The sequence below is a fragment of the Aythya fuligula genome, chromosome 5 (genome assembly GCF_009819795.1).
Source record: "Aythya fuligula isolate bAytFul2 chromosome 5, bAytFul2.pri, whole genome shotgun sequence".
Classification (NCBI taxonomy): domain Eukaryota; kingdom Metazoa; phylum Chordata; class Aves; order Anseriformes; family Anatidae; genus Aythya; species Aythya fuligula.
In genome coordinates, this window is record NC_045563.1 from 62,903,061 (window position 1) to 62,920,220 (window position 17,160).

The 17,160-nt window shown below is 42.4% G+C and overlaps 1 protein-coding gene across 1 annotated transcript; it reads left to right on the forward strand.

Moving 5' to 3' along the window:
- The first annotated feature begins 86 nt into the window (after positions 1 to 86).
- WEE1 (WEE1 G2 checkpoint kinase) lies at positions 87 to 9,699 on the forward strand. The gene is made up of 11 exons (XM_032188482.1): positions 87 to 653; positions 2,425 to 2,633; positions 2,981 to 3,047; positions 3,131 to 3,303; positions 4,806 to 4,927; positions 5,600 to 5,746; positions 6,149 to 6,244; positions 6,321 to 6,406; positions 6,641 to 6,811; positions 6,904 to 7,049; positions 8,365 to 9,699. Exons 1-11 carry the CDS (start codon positions 87 to 89, stop codon positions 8,513 to 8,515), a joined length of 1,935 nt encoding a protein of 644 aa, XP_032044373.1. The 3' UTR covers positions 8,516 to 9,699.
- Positions 9,700 to 17,160: the final 7,461 nt, after the last annotated feature.

The following is a 17,160-nucleotide window of genomic DNA, read 5'->3' on the forward strand; positions in this document are numbered from 1 at the left end:
CCGGGGCCGCAGCGCGGCGGGGAGCGGAGCGGAGCGGGGCAGAGCCGAGCGGGGCGCAGCGCAGCGCAGCGGGGCCGGCGGCGGCCATGAGCTTCCTCAGCGTGCAGCAGGCGGCGCCGCCGCGGCGGGTGTCGGTGCGGCGGGCGGCAGCCCCGATCCGCCAGAAGCTGCTGTTCCTCGGCGGGCACAGCGACTGCGAGGAGGAGGAGGAGGACGAGGAGGAGGAGGGCGGCAGCAGCGGCAACAGCACGGGCGAGGACTCGGCCTTCCAGGAGGCGGACTCGCCGCTCTCGGTGGCTCGCACCCCGGCGCGGGGCGGCCCGCCCCTGCTGGAGGAGGAGGAGGAGGAGGAGGAGGAGGAGATGGAGCCCGCGGCGGCGCCGCTGCCGGACGAGGGGGACTCGTGGGAGGAGGAGGGCTTCGGCTCCTCGCCCGTCAAGTCGCCCGGCGCCTACTTCATGGCCGGCTCGCCCTCGCCGCCGCCCCCCCACAAGGGCCGGCGCTACGGGGGCCGCTCCCCCCCGCACCTGGCGGCGGGCGGCTGCCGGCGGCGGGGCGGGGAGCCCGGCTCGCCGCTGCCCGAGTACCCCGGCACGCCGCCCCACAAGACGTTCCGCAAGCTGCGCCTCTTCGACACGCCGCACACCCCCAAGGTGAGGCGGCCGAGGCCGGTACCGGGGGGGGGGGGGGCGTGTGGGGGGGGCGGCGCCGGCCGGGAGCGGTTGGCGGGGGCCGTTGGGCCGGGGGGGGGCGGCTGGGAGGCGGCCCCTCCGCCAGGAGGAGCCCCGGGGGCTGCCGGAGCGAGGGCTGGGGGCCCGCCGGGCGCCTTGGGGCTCTCGGGTTGCCGCAGAGCCAAGCCGTGGGCTCGCTGGGTCGCGTCTGCCGGCCGGGAGCTGCGCCTGGCTGGGGCAGCGTGTGCCAGGGCGGGCGGAGCTGCCGTTAACCGCCGGGGCTGGAAGCTTGAGGGGACAGGCAGCGCCTCAGCCTGCCGGCGGCGGGCGGCTGGAAGGCATGGCCGTTTCTGGTCTCGAGGCTCACCAAAATATATAAACGTAGCGCACTTAAATGCAGTGATAGTAGTCTTGCGTTCTTTATTACTTTCCACGTAACCCTTTAGTTGTAGCCTAATGACGATCCCTGTGGATGATCTCCCAGGGGTCTGTAGACTACCCACAGAAAACAAATAAGCATGAGGAGGGCAACCTCAATTTCCCCCCCCCAGCTCCGGTGTTTGTTATTCTTCTCAATTTTTGTCCCAAATGAGGTTTCAAAGGTAGCTTAGTTACTCTGTTTAGAAATATGAAAATTGAAGATGGTCTTAAGTCAGGAGCAAACACTTGAGAGATGCCGGAGCCTTGTGACGCGTAAAAGTAACATTTTAACACCGTGTTTCAATGGAATGATTGAGTTAGGTGCCCAGGTCTGGAAAAACAGTTGGTTAAGTTAACCAGTGGAAATACTGAAATGTGGTGAGACTCCGCTGAGACTTGAAGGTCTTAATCTAGTCTAGGGTCGGAGAGTACAGTTGGATTCCCAAAGTACAAACCTTATTCTAATACTTATAGTATAGTATTATAATACTATTATAATATTCATATTATATATGCTGCTTTAGACTTGAAATCTGTCAGTTCTTTATGCGAGAAGATGCTACTAGGATGAGGTAATGCTTGTGATCCAAGAGGTCACTGGTTAGCATCCTCATGAGGGTGTGGGAGGCTCAGGTTCTCTGCGTAACTGGGAGAGATCTGATCACGTGCCCAGAAAACGCCTGATGGATTACTGCCCAAAATATCTACTCTGAATATTGTGCTGGAAGTGCAACGGTTTCATGTGTGATGTTGTTCCAGCACTGCTGCTTCAGCCTGTCCTCCTGTGGTGATTCAGTGAGACCGATGTCACTGAACAGTGCTGTCAGATCTTGAGCAAGTGTTGTAGATCCACTGAGGCTTCTACAGCAGTATCAAATCCTTGATATAGTGCTCTTTTTAAGCTTTCTATCTTAAGTTTGTGATCACCAAAGATACTTTCTATATTTAGTCTAACTTTTATAACTTTTATATGAAAATCATGGCAATACATACAACGCAGCATGGTCCATGAATTTCATCTCTGTTTCGTGAACATAGAACTGTCCATGGGGAAGGCTGGGTGATGACTTGATTAAAGACAGAATGCTTCTCTCGTCGTCATTCCTATCTTTTCAAAATTATTCCAACAGTTAATGTTTTTCTTTATGAGGCTTTACACCAAAACAGTTAGTGTCTGGGATTTTTTTGATGGAAATGCAGGCATTGTTTAAACAACTCATGCTTGCTTTGAATAGACAGCATTCCGATAATGATTTTCAAACATGATGTGACTATTTGTGTCTAAAGCAACACTGAGCTCATAAATGTTTCATTATTATTATTTTAAATACAGAGTTTGCTCTCCAAAGCACAAGGACTAGGTTCCAGCTCAGTCAAACTTCGAGGGGGCTCTCTATTTATGAATGTTGGGAAGTCGGAGAAGCGAGATTCTGATATCAGACAAACACCTCATGTGAACATTAATCCCTTCACTCCCGATTCCATGTTTCTTCACAACTCTGAAGGACAGTGTCGGAGGAGAAAGAGAACGCACTGGAACGAGTGAGTAATTTATATCTTTCCTTGTAATGCTTACCCTAAAAACTATTTTAGCTGCAAAAGTTCCGTTAAGAATTGCTTCTGTGAAAATATTTTTCTTTCCAAACCTGTTAGTGATGCAAGACAGAGCTCTTGGAGTATCTGCTTTGTATGAGGGTTTTTTTTAGTACGAGTTTTTTATGATTTTATGACTATGAGCTTGTGCTTATAAGTACTAGTGTTTAATTAGACTAAACTTGGGTAGTATGGGAGAATTGAATTTAAAAAAAAAAAAAAATCAACTCCCAAACCTCATTTTTAAGTTTCTTAACCCGTATTAATTCTGTAAAAATACCTAATGTGAATTTCAGCTCTTGTGGAGAAGACATGGAAGCAAGCGATGGAGAGCTTGAAGATGAAACTATCAGACCTGCTAAGGTAATTAATCTTTAGAACTTGATAGGAAGTTTGGCAGTTCATGTATTTGCACGTGTAAGTATTTTTCTTTCTGATCTTTACAGAGGATCACAATAACAGAAAGTAATATGAAGTCACGGTATGCCACCGAATTTCATGAGTTGGAGAAGATTGGATCCGGTGAATTTGGCTCTGTGTTTAAATGTGTAAAGAGACTTGATGGCTGTATTTACGCTATAAAGCGATCTAAGAAACCCTTAGCTGGCTCGGTGGACGAGTGAGTATTTCCTGCTCTTAAAACATGCTTTCTGGTGCTTTTTCCTTCAGTGTTGCTTTGTATCAGTATCTAGAGAAGGCATTTATGATAAAATCATAAATATACTTCAGTTAAATGTGAAACAGTAGGATATGGTTTTGAAGTCACTTCACATTTCTTTTTTGAATACTGCTCAAACTTTGGGAGGAAAGTTTACTTGACTCCAACAGAGATTTGTCCCAAAAATTCGGAGTGGAAACAGATTGTCCTCACCCAGAAAGTTAAAAAAAATGCTTCCTTGCATTAATGGTAGGAGTTACTATACGAAACTGCAGCGGTGATCCTTTGAGATGTGAAAGAAAAACAATACTCCCAACCAGGTCCGCATTGCTGTCAAGTTTAAGTTACATGCGGATTGTCAGGTGTCTTTTGATTGAGCCTGATATTCCTGGCTCTTTTTTTCCCCACAGTATTCTAATAGTAATATAAAGCTTCGCTGGTCTGTGATGCTCAAAATTGCATACCAATGTTATACAACAGAAGTTAAGAATATAGAGTTCAGTTATTTTCATGGCCCAGACATTTAGTCATCATCATTTCCCCTGTACTCGGCTCTGGTGAGGCCGCACCTCGAGTACTGTGTTCAGTTTTGGGCCCCTCGCTACAAGAAGGACATGGAGGTGCTTGAGCGGGTCCAGAGAAGGGCGACGAAGCTGGTGAGGAGCCTGGAGAACAAGTCCTACGAGGAGCGGCTGAGGGAGCTGGGCTTGTTCAGCCTGGAGAAGAGGAGGCTCAGGGGCGACCTTATCGCTCTTTTTAGGTACCTCAAGGGAGGCTGTAGCGAGGTGGGGGTTGGCCTGTTCTCCCACGTGCCTGGTGACAGGACGAGGGGGAATGGGCTTAAGTTGTGCCAGGGGAGTTTTAGGTTAGATATTAGGAAGAACTTCTTTACCGAAAGGGTTGTGAGGCATTGGAACAGGCTGCCCAGGGAAGTGGTGGAGTCACCATCCCTGGAGGTCTTTAAAAGATGCTTAGATGCAGAGCTTAGGGGTATGGTTTAGTGGGGACTGTTAGTGTTAGGTCAGAGGTTGGACTCGATGATCTTGAGGTCTCTTCCAACCTAGAAATTCTGTGATTCTGTGATCCTAGCTTATGGCTATTTTTTTTTTTTTTTTCTAAAACTTCAATGATGCTTCTGAAAGCTTGCTGCTGACAGTGGTTGGAAAGTAAGTAATGCGAGTGGCAGTTGCCTCAAGAATCATCTGCAACAAAGCCTGTATTTTAATGTTTCATGTTGCTTGGTCTTTTAATACAATATAAATGGCTTTAGCTGTTTGGACATAAATACAATTCCAACATAAGGTTCTGCAGAACTGAATGTGAAGATTTTAACTAGAGACCTGTGCTGGAAGAGTGGCGTGATTTTTTTAATAAGTGTTTATGTAAAGCTGAAATTGAACTAATTTCACTTCATAATATTCCTGTGTACTGTTTTTTTTTTTTTGTGTGTGTGACTGTAACAGGCAAAATGCTTTAAGAGAGGTATATGCACATGCAGTTCTGGGGCAGCATTCACATGTAGTAAGATACTACTCTGCATGGGCAGAAGATGATCATATGCTCATACAGAATGAATATTGCAATGGTAAGTAAAGATTGATTGTTCTGAACTTGCTTTTAAAATCTGTTTGTGTTTTTTTTTTTTTTTTTTTTTTTTTAATAAAATATACACAGGTATCTCTACACATCCCTAGTGCTAAGTAGGAATTTACATCCTCATGCATAGCTCATATTATCATCATCTGAAGTGGGTCTATATGCTGCTTTCTGTTGCAAAGGGCATACTGGATAAACAGTAATTTTCAAAATTGCAGACAGGTCTTCAGTGTTTAAAAATATTGGAACTACACTGAGGCATTTGTGAGCAGCAAAGTAGTTAATTCTTCTGTATAATAGCTCAAGCTGGAATACAGAGAAAAAAGTTCCCCTTGAAAAGGGGTCAATTGCTGTGGCTGATACCCTACCAGAGGTCTGGAACAGGAGCAGAGTCCTTTTCCTTTGTGTTTTGGTATCCTGTTAATTTACATGGCAACTGCAGTAGACCTCACAGAAGAAAAATAATTTTAATATATTACACTGCTATAAAGAGAGGGGATACAGCAATCCCTGTGTGTCATCAGCAAATTTTTGGTGATAGATTCACTGCTGATTTTAGAAGTCAGTTGTATTTACTTTTGGAAGTAAGTTGTCGTTATTTTCTCAACTGTTTGATTGTAAATAAATGAATAAAATACTTTTTTTTTTAATGTTGTTTTAGGTGGCAGTTTAGCAGATGCCATAAGTGAAAATTACAGGAATATGCGTTATTTTACTGAGCCAGAGCTGAAGGACCTACTACTTCAGGTGGCTCGAGGCTTAAAGTACATTCATTCGATGTCCTTGGTACACATGGATATTAAACCTAGTAAGTGTGTAAACTGGTTTACTCTATTGGCAGGTTCCTCAGTTAATTTAATCTGTAGAGAAATGAGCAGTTGACCACACCTTTTTAACTGTAAATTCTTTACTGAAGTCTTAAGTAGCAGTACAAAGATGTCAGTTATAAAATTGGCTGGCAAAATTGTAACTGTTGATGAATTTATCTTGGGTCCTTTTTGTTAACTCTTTCTTGCACAACGCTTGCCTCCACTTCCTGCAGAGGGACACAGAGTGAGTGTGTGTGTGTGTGTGTGCGCGCATTGTAATTTCTTCTTCTAGGAACTGGGTATGCAACTGAAATTTCTGTGCGGCTAAAACAAACTGATAAAAGCAGATGAAGTAAAAATTGGACTCAAATGTGTTTGTTAACAGTTCTGCTCTTTTACAGGTAACATCTTCATATCCAGGACATCAGTCCCAAGTACGACTTCAGAAGAAGGAGATGATGATGAGTGGTCATCTGATAGAGTCATATTTAAAATAGGTACGAGGCAGCACACTTGTGCTTAAGAGTGGCATCGTTCTATGTCTTCTGAGAAATAACGCTATGTTTTTTGCAGGTGACCTTGGTCATGTAACTCGAGTATCTAGTCCACAAGTGGAGGAAGGCGATAGCCGTTTTCTTGCAAATGAGGTCCTACAAGAGGTAGCTATCCTACATGTAGAAAATACTTGTGTTAGGTCTGTGTGCTGTTTTCAGTAGAGCAATGATTTGTTGTCTGCCACTTCCTTGCTGAAACAAACTTCCTAAATGCTATCTACCCAAATGCTACTTGGAATGTAATAGTATGGATGTGTTTGGTGTTGAATAATCTAGCTGAGGTTTGTTTTTATACTGGGTAGTATCTATAGTAAATTTATTTTTTCTTTATTTTTCAAGAACTACACTCATTTGCCAAAAGCAGATATTTTTGCTCTTGCTCTGACTGTTGTCTGTGCTGCTGGGGCTGAACCGCTTCCAACTAATGGGGACCAATGGCATGAAATTCGACAAGGAAAACTACCAAGAATACCACAAGTGCTTTCTCAAGAATTACTAGATCTATTAAAAGTAAGAAATCTTGTTCCAGTGACTCTCTGATTAGTGTAATTTACTGTATTTATTGGCCTTAACTAGAATGACTTTATTTTATTTTTTCCAAGGTTATGATAAATCCTGATCCAGAGAAAAGACCTTCAGCTGTGGCACTAGTCAAGCATTCAGTACTGCTCTCTGCTGCAAAAAAGAGTGCAGAGCAGCTGAGGATAGAACTGAATGCTGAAAAATTCAAAAACTCACTCTTGCAGAAGTAAGTGATTCCTTGGGATCCTTAAATATAACTTAGCTTCTAATGGTTCTTCATGTGCTTTTATGATCGACTGTGGAAAGAGTAATTTGATGAGTTGTGCAGTTATTTGAGGGTGGGTTTCTCAAGGTGACTTACTTGTATTAAGGAGTGGTGTTTTTTTTCTTTTGAAGTTGGCTAAGTTAATGCTTTGTGAAGGCAAAACCTGCCTGCAGTTTCATCCTCACAAAAATAACTGTAAAGTAAAGCTAAGAATGATTTGAAAAGAACACTTGCCGACAGTAACTTTCTGGGGGGATGGCGTTCCGTAAAATAGTTCAGGTAGGATTACTTTTAGGGAAGAATGGAAGAATTTGCTCTTTAGTCAGACTATTTCATAGTTTCTTATCTTGAGTTTTGTGTAATTTAGTTCTCAGAGTGAGTATTGGTAATTCTCTGAAACAGTACGCTTGGCAGAATTAGGGAATTAGGGACAATGGCCTTCGCCGCCTTTAGTGTTACAGCCTTGCAGTAATAGGCTCAAATTTTTCTCAGGCAAACAAGATTTATGTGGTGATAGGTTTTTGATGTGGTACGCAAGAGGAAAAGGATGCTTCCTGAGTTGTCTATTGCTAGTTATGTTCCGTTTAAGAGTGCGTCTGCTTGCCTGAGTCTTCCACAGGAGTTTCAGTTGTGGCTGAATGCTTCATTTGAGGGAGCTTCTGTAATTAGCTCTTCACTTGTTGATCATAGGACTTGTACTAGGAAGTAAACAACATCCTATAATCTTGTAACTGATACGTAAGATAGAATGGAATAAATTATTTTGATTCCAGGTCAGTGATCAATACTGTAGGTATCCTTGCTTCTTTCAATCATAAAACACAATCATTTTTTTCCACCTCAGTTATCATTGTGACAAACTGAATTGCAATGGGAAAAACATAAGCTTAGAAAGCCTAGTGCTCTGTGTTGCAGCTACACTTCCAGTGATAGCAAATATTTTGCCTGTTGCAAATCTAAACAATAGCAAGCTAAAGATTTTCAGACCAAAGCTGCTGATCTGCTTATAAAAATCTTGGTCAAATTTTGAAACCCATATATGTGAATTTGTCATGTCCTTCCCTTTTCAAAAGAAAGGACATCTAGGGAAGTAAGGAACGTTGGTGTTTTGTCCTGTGAGTTTAAATATCATTTGCATCTGTTTGTCTTAATGTGGCCTGAATTGATGGCAACTCTTAAGTTTGGAATTGTTGTAACACCTCTGAAAATGTCACTTGCTGTGACATGCCTGCAGTCCCTACTGATTATTGCGTGTGTGACTTCCAATGTCTTGCAGAGAGCTGAAGAAGGCACAGATGGCGAAGGCCGCAGCCGAGGAACGAGCACTGTTCACTGACAGAATGACAACTAGATCTACAACACAAAATAGACCATCTCGACTCATTGGCAAGAAAATGAACCGCTCAGTTAGTCTTACTATATACTGAACTATGAAGTCCAAAAGGACTGCTGAGGATGGCTATAGCATCTCTGCTGGACTGAAGCCTTAAGGTGTTGAAGGAAGCATTCAATTCCTGGTTTCTTGTCCTGTCTTAGATCAGTGTCACTAGTTTTACAGGAACTGCTTCTGGGTTTTTAATTTCAACGATATGGCTGATTAGCTGTATTAACCGTTGGAGACAATGGACTCGGTCACTATCTGTCCGTAGAGGATCCTGGATGTTAATCCATAAACCTTTCAGTTACACTGTTAGATGTTACATCGTCCCAGGGTTAACCACTATAGTGGTGTGCTGCTTTTTAGTGTTACAGCATTGTAATGAGAAGTACTGCCCCTGATGATCTTTAAGAGGGAGGGAAGGGGCATTGCTGTGTTACTGAGTTTGGAGCAGAGGGGAATAAATTTTGAAAGACAGGCTTTAAGGCCACCTACACTCAATGTACCTGATGTCAGGTAACCTTTTGTGAATTTTATTTGTATATTCAACTGGGAGCACTTTGTAGGCATTGCATAAACCACAGCTTAGAAACCTGTGGAATTAAGTGCCGTGTGGAACTGCTGCTATTTTAGTGTTTTGTCCTCGCTGTAAACTGTAGCATTAAAACAATCATTATTGTGTTAATAGGCTTCTTGTTAAAACAATTACGTGAAACAAATCTAAGCTGCATTTTAGTGAAGGCAGCATTTCTCTCTTGAAGCTAGTGCATTGTGAAATAATGCACCAATTTAATATTTGGACTCTGTATTAGTGTAGTGCAATTGTTAATGTCTTGGCTGTTGATGTTCTGTAATCCTTTCTAATAAGGTTCTCTAAATGTTGGTATTCTCTTCAGTTTTTCATTCTTGAGGCTCTTGTATATTTTTTTTATGTTGGAGTACTTGTAAATAATTGTTTAGTGTAAGTGTTCAGGTTGTTCTTCATTGTTTATGTACATAAGTTTGTGCTTATATAGTATACTATACTAAAACTGCAGTCTGAGATGCCAACAGACAAAGTTTAACTGTTCAATTTTAAGTTCCAGTATGAATCAAACGTGTCTGTCAAAACTTATACTGGTGTTGGCTGCCAGATGTTGCTGAAAATAGAACTGTTCTAATTACTGGCTTATCTCTTCATTAATTTTAGTTTTTAAACAATGTTTCCCATTTGTGCTCTATTTGTTTTTACTAGTGTTGAATTTGAATATTAAAGTTGAAAGTTGTGTTTAATAGTGTCTAATGCTTATTTAAACTTGATATTTGTGGAAATAAAACGTTGACTCAGGAATATACCACGGCAAGTCCTGATTAGATTTGCTTCCTGTTCCTGCCTAGTGCTTGTGGTTCCCTGTCAGGAGAATGGGACTCACTGGTAGTTATGTTGGGACAAAAGCACCGTGGTCTGTGTGTGCTAGTGTATATCGACTGCGGTCTGTCTCTGCAGCTTCAGGAACGGTCTGCCAGTTGGAAAGCTGAAACCTGTGGATGATTTGAATTGAGACGTGACTGTGAAGATGGAATACTAGATGAAACTGCTAAGAAAGACCTGCTGGGTCCGAGGTAAGGAGGAATGAATACTCATGCATTGTTGAGAATGGGGAGAGAAGGGAGGTGGAGGGACTGAATAGTTTATAGAAGGCAATAACAATGAGTTTTCTGTAGCACGGATGTAAAATATTAATGTATATGTATTACTGTATTAAAATCTCATGTAAAGAGAGATGCAGTAGAAGTACTAAAGACTTAATAAATAGATTAGCCTATCTGGGAAGCTTTTATGCTGCTCTATCCAAGAATTTCAGGTGGCTTTGCAGAGATAATGTATGTGAATTGAGTGGACACCAAATTCTAAACTTTGCAATTTGCTCATTAAAATCATGAAGTATTTTTATTAGTAAGAAGTCTCGGTGCTATGTATATGATAGTGAAAGTCAGATGATTGTGTTAGGTAATGTGCTTCTCTGAATAAGCAGTTCACACAAGTAAAAACTGTTACTGTAATTCCTTTAAGGTTTGACTTGGTACAGTAGTCTTATTTGTAAGAGAAGTTAAAAATCTGTTGCATGGTTTTGTTGCAGCCGTTCAGGGTTTGTCTACGTTGAGCAGTCTTAGAGCGAGCTCCTAAGCAGTAATGAAAATCAGTTAGTGGGGGATCAACAGACTCAAGCCCTCCCCCATAGTGTAAATAAATTGGATCTACCTATGATAGTTATCTGCTTTTACTTCACTTGTTTCTGCAGGCTTGTAACATTAGGTGAGGTTTTGCTGTACAAACAAGTTGTACCCAGTAGCCATGTAGGCTATTTTGCTGGTTGCTAGTTTTGTAACTGCAATGTAAGGGATGCCCTGTCTAAAACATGCAACTGAAGTGGCTTTAGATGTTTTAATTTTCTTCTATGTGCCAAGGAGGATGTTTAAAAAGGAAGCTTCAGGGTTTTTTAGTAGTTCGCAGGAGCAACAAGAATGGTGAAGTTTATCTCATTTTAATAGGAACAACCTTCCTGAATCAGGCCACCGGGGAGACTGAGAATTGTGGTCCCAAGAATGGCCTGTGGGAAGAGCTTGAGATTTGTAGTGTGTGTGTGTGAATGGTTCCTTTGAATACTCCTAGCATCCAGTCATTTCTGGTTCAAATGCTTGCTGAATGAGTAGTGGTGTCTCTATTTTATTGCCCCTGAAAGATTTTTTTTTCTTAAATAAAAATAATCTTAAAGTAATTTTGGTAGCTTATGCATTTACTGAAAAAATGCTTGAGCAAAATTTGTCTGTAGGTATGCAAGCCATCTCTTTAGGTGGAAGAAGAAACTACTAGCCTCTTGTAAAACGTAAGAAGTTGGATGTCAGTTGGAGAAATTTTAACAAGCATGGTGTAACAAGAGGAGCTTCAGCAGAGCTTTATCTCTATTTAAGAAGAAAATATCATTGGTGAGTGGTAGATGTTATTCAAAATAGCTACATTTAATGTTTCGCTGCGTTTATAGTTCCATTTTCCAAAACAGATAGCATAGTACCTTGACTACTTTGATTCAGGGTACTTGACTTCTCAAAGAACTACGTAGGAAGAACCTAAAAGTAACTGTAAAACAGGCAGTTTATATCCCTACTTTCTCAAGACATCTGTCCGCTTCGTTGTTGTCTGCCTGAATCTGAATTCAGAGCCTGTAATTCATCTTTTAATGATATATTCCTGGGTAACGCTACCTGTCTGGTCTTGCTTGGACTTCTCACATCTCATGCCCAGATTGTGGGTGGTTTAGTGAACTAAAGTTCTTAGAGAATTAGTTTCCTGTAAAGATGTGATACGTCATTTAAATACTGCTTTTTCAAAAACATTCTTCTTTGAATCACAGAACACCTTGGGTTGCAAGGGACCTCAAGGATCATATAGTTCCAACCCCTTGTTGTGCTAGTTGTTAAATATTTGAAGTCAAATGTGGTATTCTGATATCAGATAGGATTCTATTTATGCCATTACCAACCTATCATATTGAAACAAAATTTACTTAGAGAATATTTTTCCAGAAAACTGTAGTGCTAGTCAGGAACGCTACTAGTCGGTTAATGCCAACAGATGGAAGAAGAGTATGTTTTTAAAGAGAAGTTTGCATTTCCTGCTCCTAGTTGTTCCCTGCACAAACCTTACCTTCTTTCACTGAACTAAAGGAAATGTGGAAAACTAATATAACTAGAAACTGTTGATGTAATTTCATGGGTTCAAGATCAAACTTTTTTTTTGTCCTGAATTCACACAGGGTAAACTGGCTAGAATTACTATGGGGTCAGCTTAGTCTCTCTCTTTTAAGTTACCAATATGTGTAACTTTTCTGTTTTTGTTGTTGTTGCAGTTTCTTGGTTTCCTCTAAACTCAATGATATTTTCATAATTGTATTTTTTTTTCCCCTACCTCAGCCCCAAAAGCTCTTGGGTACAAACTGTTGATTACCACAGACCTAATACAATTTTGTTTTATTTGGGCTGGATATCAGGAAGATAAAGAACCCAAAAAACTTGATGACTATTTGGCTTTTATATGAAGCCATAAACAAGCTTCACCTTCACTTAGAAATGGAGATGGCACTATTTGTGTATTTGAAAACATGATTCCAGTTCGACAGATTGAATTACTTTAGGCTGTAACACCTAAAAATCTTGTGAACAAAAGTGTACTTAGTTACCCTATTTTCCTGTTGAACTGGATATATATAAAAAAACAAAACAAAACAAAAAAAAACACACACGTCACGCTTTTGGTAGGGTACCGTGTCTTTAATAGTCCCAGCAACAACTGCTAGACAAAATTGTCAACTGAAATAAATTTTATGTCTACCAAAAAATTTTGTTCGTGTACCAGTATAGCACTTCATTCAGATTTTTAGAAATCATTATCTTGTTCTGCAATAGAAATTGAGCATTCTTACCAACAGTAGCTTAGGTGAGCTTCCTAAGGTAAGCTTCCTTTTTTCATCTCTACTCCCAGCAGCTCTGTAGCCTTGGAAAAGGCAATATCATGATCTCGTTGTACATGTGACTTTTAACAAGTATGCCTGCTTAATAATTCTCAGCACTTGTGCTGCCTGCCAGTATCACTGCTGTAGCTGTTCTTGAGGGCTTGGTTCTAACGCAATGGCCAGCAAGAATTAAGTGTGGTTATTCCCTGCTGTTGTGGTTTAACCTGGCCGGCAGCTAAGCACCACACAGCCGTTCGTTCACCTTCCCCTCCCCCTCACTGGGAACAGGGAGAGAATCAGGAAAATTAAGCCTGGGGGTTGAGATAGAGACAGTTCATTAGGACAGGAAAAAAGAAAAAGATGATAATACTACTACTACTAATAATGTGTACAAGAAAGTGATGCACAATGCAATTGCTCGCCACCCGCTGACCGATGCCCAACCTAACCCTGAGCGGCCGGCCCCCCCACCCCAGCCAGCCACCCCTATCTGTTGTTCAGCATGACCCCAGATGGGATGGAATACCCCTGTGGCCAGTTTGGGTCACCTGTCCTGGGTCTGTCCCCTCCCAGTTCCTGCTGCACCCCCAGCCCGCCTGCTCGCAGGAGAGAGCGAGAAGCTGAAATGTCCTTGGCTTGGTGTAAGCACTGCTCTGCAACAATTAAAACATCGGGGTGTTATCAGCACTCTTCTCATCCTAATCCAAGACATAGCACCCTACCAGCTATTAGGAGGAAAATTAACTCTGTCCTAACTGAAACCAGGACACCTGCATGAACCTTACCTTCTCAGTGAACTGTGGAAAGCAATTGAGAGCTTTTAGCTCCCCCAGTTGGAGGCTGCTGAGCTGACATAGGTTCTCATCTGAAGAAACACTGCAGAGAAAAATCAGGAAGAAGCGGTGACTGGGCAGGGCAGCACACAGGAAATTAAGGTCCTGCTTCTGTTTAAACAGTTGGATTTGGATGAAGATCCTATCTTGAGTATAATAGAATTGGAGTAGGGAAAAGGGAGGTGCCTCAAGGAGACAATATTACTGTGCCTAACTAAACAGGAAGCAATTTATTACTGTTTAACGTTGCTTGGAAACCTAAGCTTGTACAAGTTCAAGAATTATTTAAGATAGTTCTGTTGAAAGATCTGAGGAATCTGTTTTGAGGATTTTCTTTTCCCCAATCATTTGACTCCCTTTCTAATGTGCAGCATCAATATTTGGCATTACTTCTGAGTAATCCTGCTGATCTAAATTGATTTGTTTGATTTGAGGTAAAGCAGAGTCACTGGCTTAATTCAGATCTGCTTTTCTGTGTATCCCTAAGGTTGCTGCCAGATAGGTGAGCATATGGTCATAAATTCTGTAGTTACTGAATTGCCATTTATGCACAGGAGAAAATTCTGCATGTTAAGCCTTATTCTGACGGAGAACGTTTGTTCATTTTTTGATTTACAGACAGTAAAATGTGCCACCTATTCAGTTGTTTTAGGGAAGGTGCCGTCCAGGATAGTGATGGAGTGAGACCTATTATAAGCCTTTAGCAGTCTCGGTTGGGTGATCTTTCTATCTCTGTAGTTTCTCATTGTCTCCTGGAATCATAGACTATCCCAAGTTGGAAGGGACCCATAAGGATCATCAAGTCCAACTCCTGGCACCGCACAGGCCTGCCCAAAAGTTTAGACCATGTGCCTAAGGGCACGGTCCAGTCGCTTCTTAAATTCAGACAGGCTCGGTGCAGTGACTGCTTCACTGGGTAGCCTGTCCCAGTGTGCAACCACCCTCTCAGTGAAGAACCTCTTCCTGATGTCCAGCCTAAACTTCCCCTACCTCAGCTTAACACCATTCCCGCAGGTCCTATAGGTCCTATCACTGGTGTTTACAGAGAATAGGTCTCCTGCCTCTCCACTCCCCCTTACGAGGAAGCTGTAGACCACAATGAGGTCCCCCCTCAGCCTCTTCTTCTCCAGCTTGAACAGGCCCAGTGCCCTCAGCTACTCCTCATATGTCTTCCCCTCTAGGCCCTTCACCATCTTGGTCGCCCTCCTCTGGACACTCTCCAACAGTTCAATGTCCTTGTGCTGTGGTGCCCAGACCTCACCTTGAGGTGAGGCTGCGCAGAGTAGAGCGGGACAATCACCTCCCTTGACCGACTGGCGATGCCGTGCTTGATGCACCCCAGGATACGATTGGCCCTCCTGGCTGCCAGGGCACACTGCTGGCTCATATTCAACTTGCTGTCAACCACAACCCCCAGATCCCTCTCTGTGGGGCTGCTCTCCAGCATCTCATCGCCCAGTCTGTACGTATAGCCAGGGTTGCCCCGTTCCAGGTGCAGGACCCGGCACTTGCTCTTGTTAAACTTCATGCAGTTGGTGATCGCCCAGCTCTCCAATTTGTCCAGGTCTCTCCACGAGGCCTTTCCACCCTCATCTGAGTCCACAACTCCTCCAAGTTTGGTGTTGTCGGCAAATTTGCTCAAAACACCTTCTAGTCCTACATCCAAATCATTTATACAAACATTGAAGAGGACTGGCCCTGAAATGGAGCCTTGGGGGACCCCACTGGTGACCGCCCGCCAGCCAGATGTGGCCCCATTTACCACAGCCCTTTGAGCCCTGCCCATCAGCCAATTGCTCGCCCATCATATGATGTTTTTGTTTAGCTGTATGCTGGACATTTTGTCCAGTAGGATCCTATGGGAAACCGTGTCAGAAGCCTTGCTGAAGTCCAAAAAAATCACATCAGCTGGTTTCCCTTGGTCAACTAGATGGGTGATCTATTCATAAGAGGAAATCAAATTTGTTAGGCAGGACCCACCCCTCATGAACCCATGTTGGCTGGGACCAATGACCGCATTGTCCCCCAGGTACACTTCAGTAACTTCAAGAATTATCTCCATAATTTTACCAGGTACTGATGTGAGACTGACAGGCCTGTAATTGCTTGGGTCTTCTTTCTTACCCTTGAAGATTGGCACAACATTTGCCAGCTTCCAGCCTACTGGGCCCTCTCCAGATTCCCAGATTCTCTTCACTCTTAGCTACTTAGGTGTCAGGATGTTTAGGGCAGAATCACCTTGTATATTTGTTCTCTGCCTTAGCAAATGGGATTTTAATCTCCCTTTGGTCTTGTAGACATTGAGTTAATGTTGTTTGACAGGTTTTTACCTGTCAACCTTGCTTACAAGGCTTTTCTGTTGACCACTTCTCTTCCCAGTTCCCCTTCCAAAACATATCAGATGCTTACTTTGGAGTACACACCTGGGATTTAATTTCCTCTTCCTTTCTTCAAGTAAGGTAGCTGTGGTATTCTGTTCCACGGTGTGTTCTATGACTTGGTGAGAAATACTTTATCAACTACAAACGTAGAGTAAGTGTGTTACCAAGGAGGAACTGAAAGGTAACTTAATGCTGTTTAACCCCTCTTTATGTTTCTTCAGTCAATTTTGAATAAAAAAGCACGTTTTGTGCATGTGTATAAATAGCTTACAACTGTATTAAAGTACGAGTACTTTGCTGGAATCTTGATTGTTCTAGAAATCTTAGAAGTGAATGTCAGATCAACTTTTTTGTTGGAGAGACTGAGTTAACATCCTAATTCAATATCTAATGCTGCTGCCTAGTTCACCTAAAATAATATTCATTTTTTTTTTTTTTTCTACACAGTTTCAATGAATGTCTGAGGTGTGTGAGTAAGGCCAGATACGAAACAGATTTTAAAATAATAGAAGAAACAAATTCATCAAAGGACTTGAGAACCAGGTTACAGTATAATGTCAAATAAACTTAATGCTTTTCACCCTGTTCCCCAGTGCTTCTGTAATGTTTTAGGGTGGGACTGTCTGTTCAGAAACAGTAATATATTGGTCATTTAACACTGGAGTTCACTTCATTTTCTGTTGAAACATTGCTGAGAAATGACAGGTACTAGAAATGGTTTTCTTCAAAGGCGGCTACAAAGTTGTATTAATGGCCTTCAATTTCTGTTTGCTTCAATTTAGCTGTGCTGAGAGTGAAAATGACTCCTAGTCAGGGTTCAGGAAGATTTTCTCTGAGCTAACAGTGAACAAAAACTGTGAGTTGCTTAATGTGTCTGAATTCTTTCCTTGATAGCAATTTAGAATGACTCAGTGGCATAAAACAAAATTAGTGACAATTTAACTACGTAATCTTTCTTCTGGTTAGGAGCTCCCTAACAAACGCTTGCTA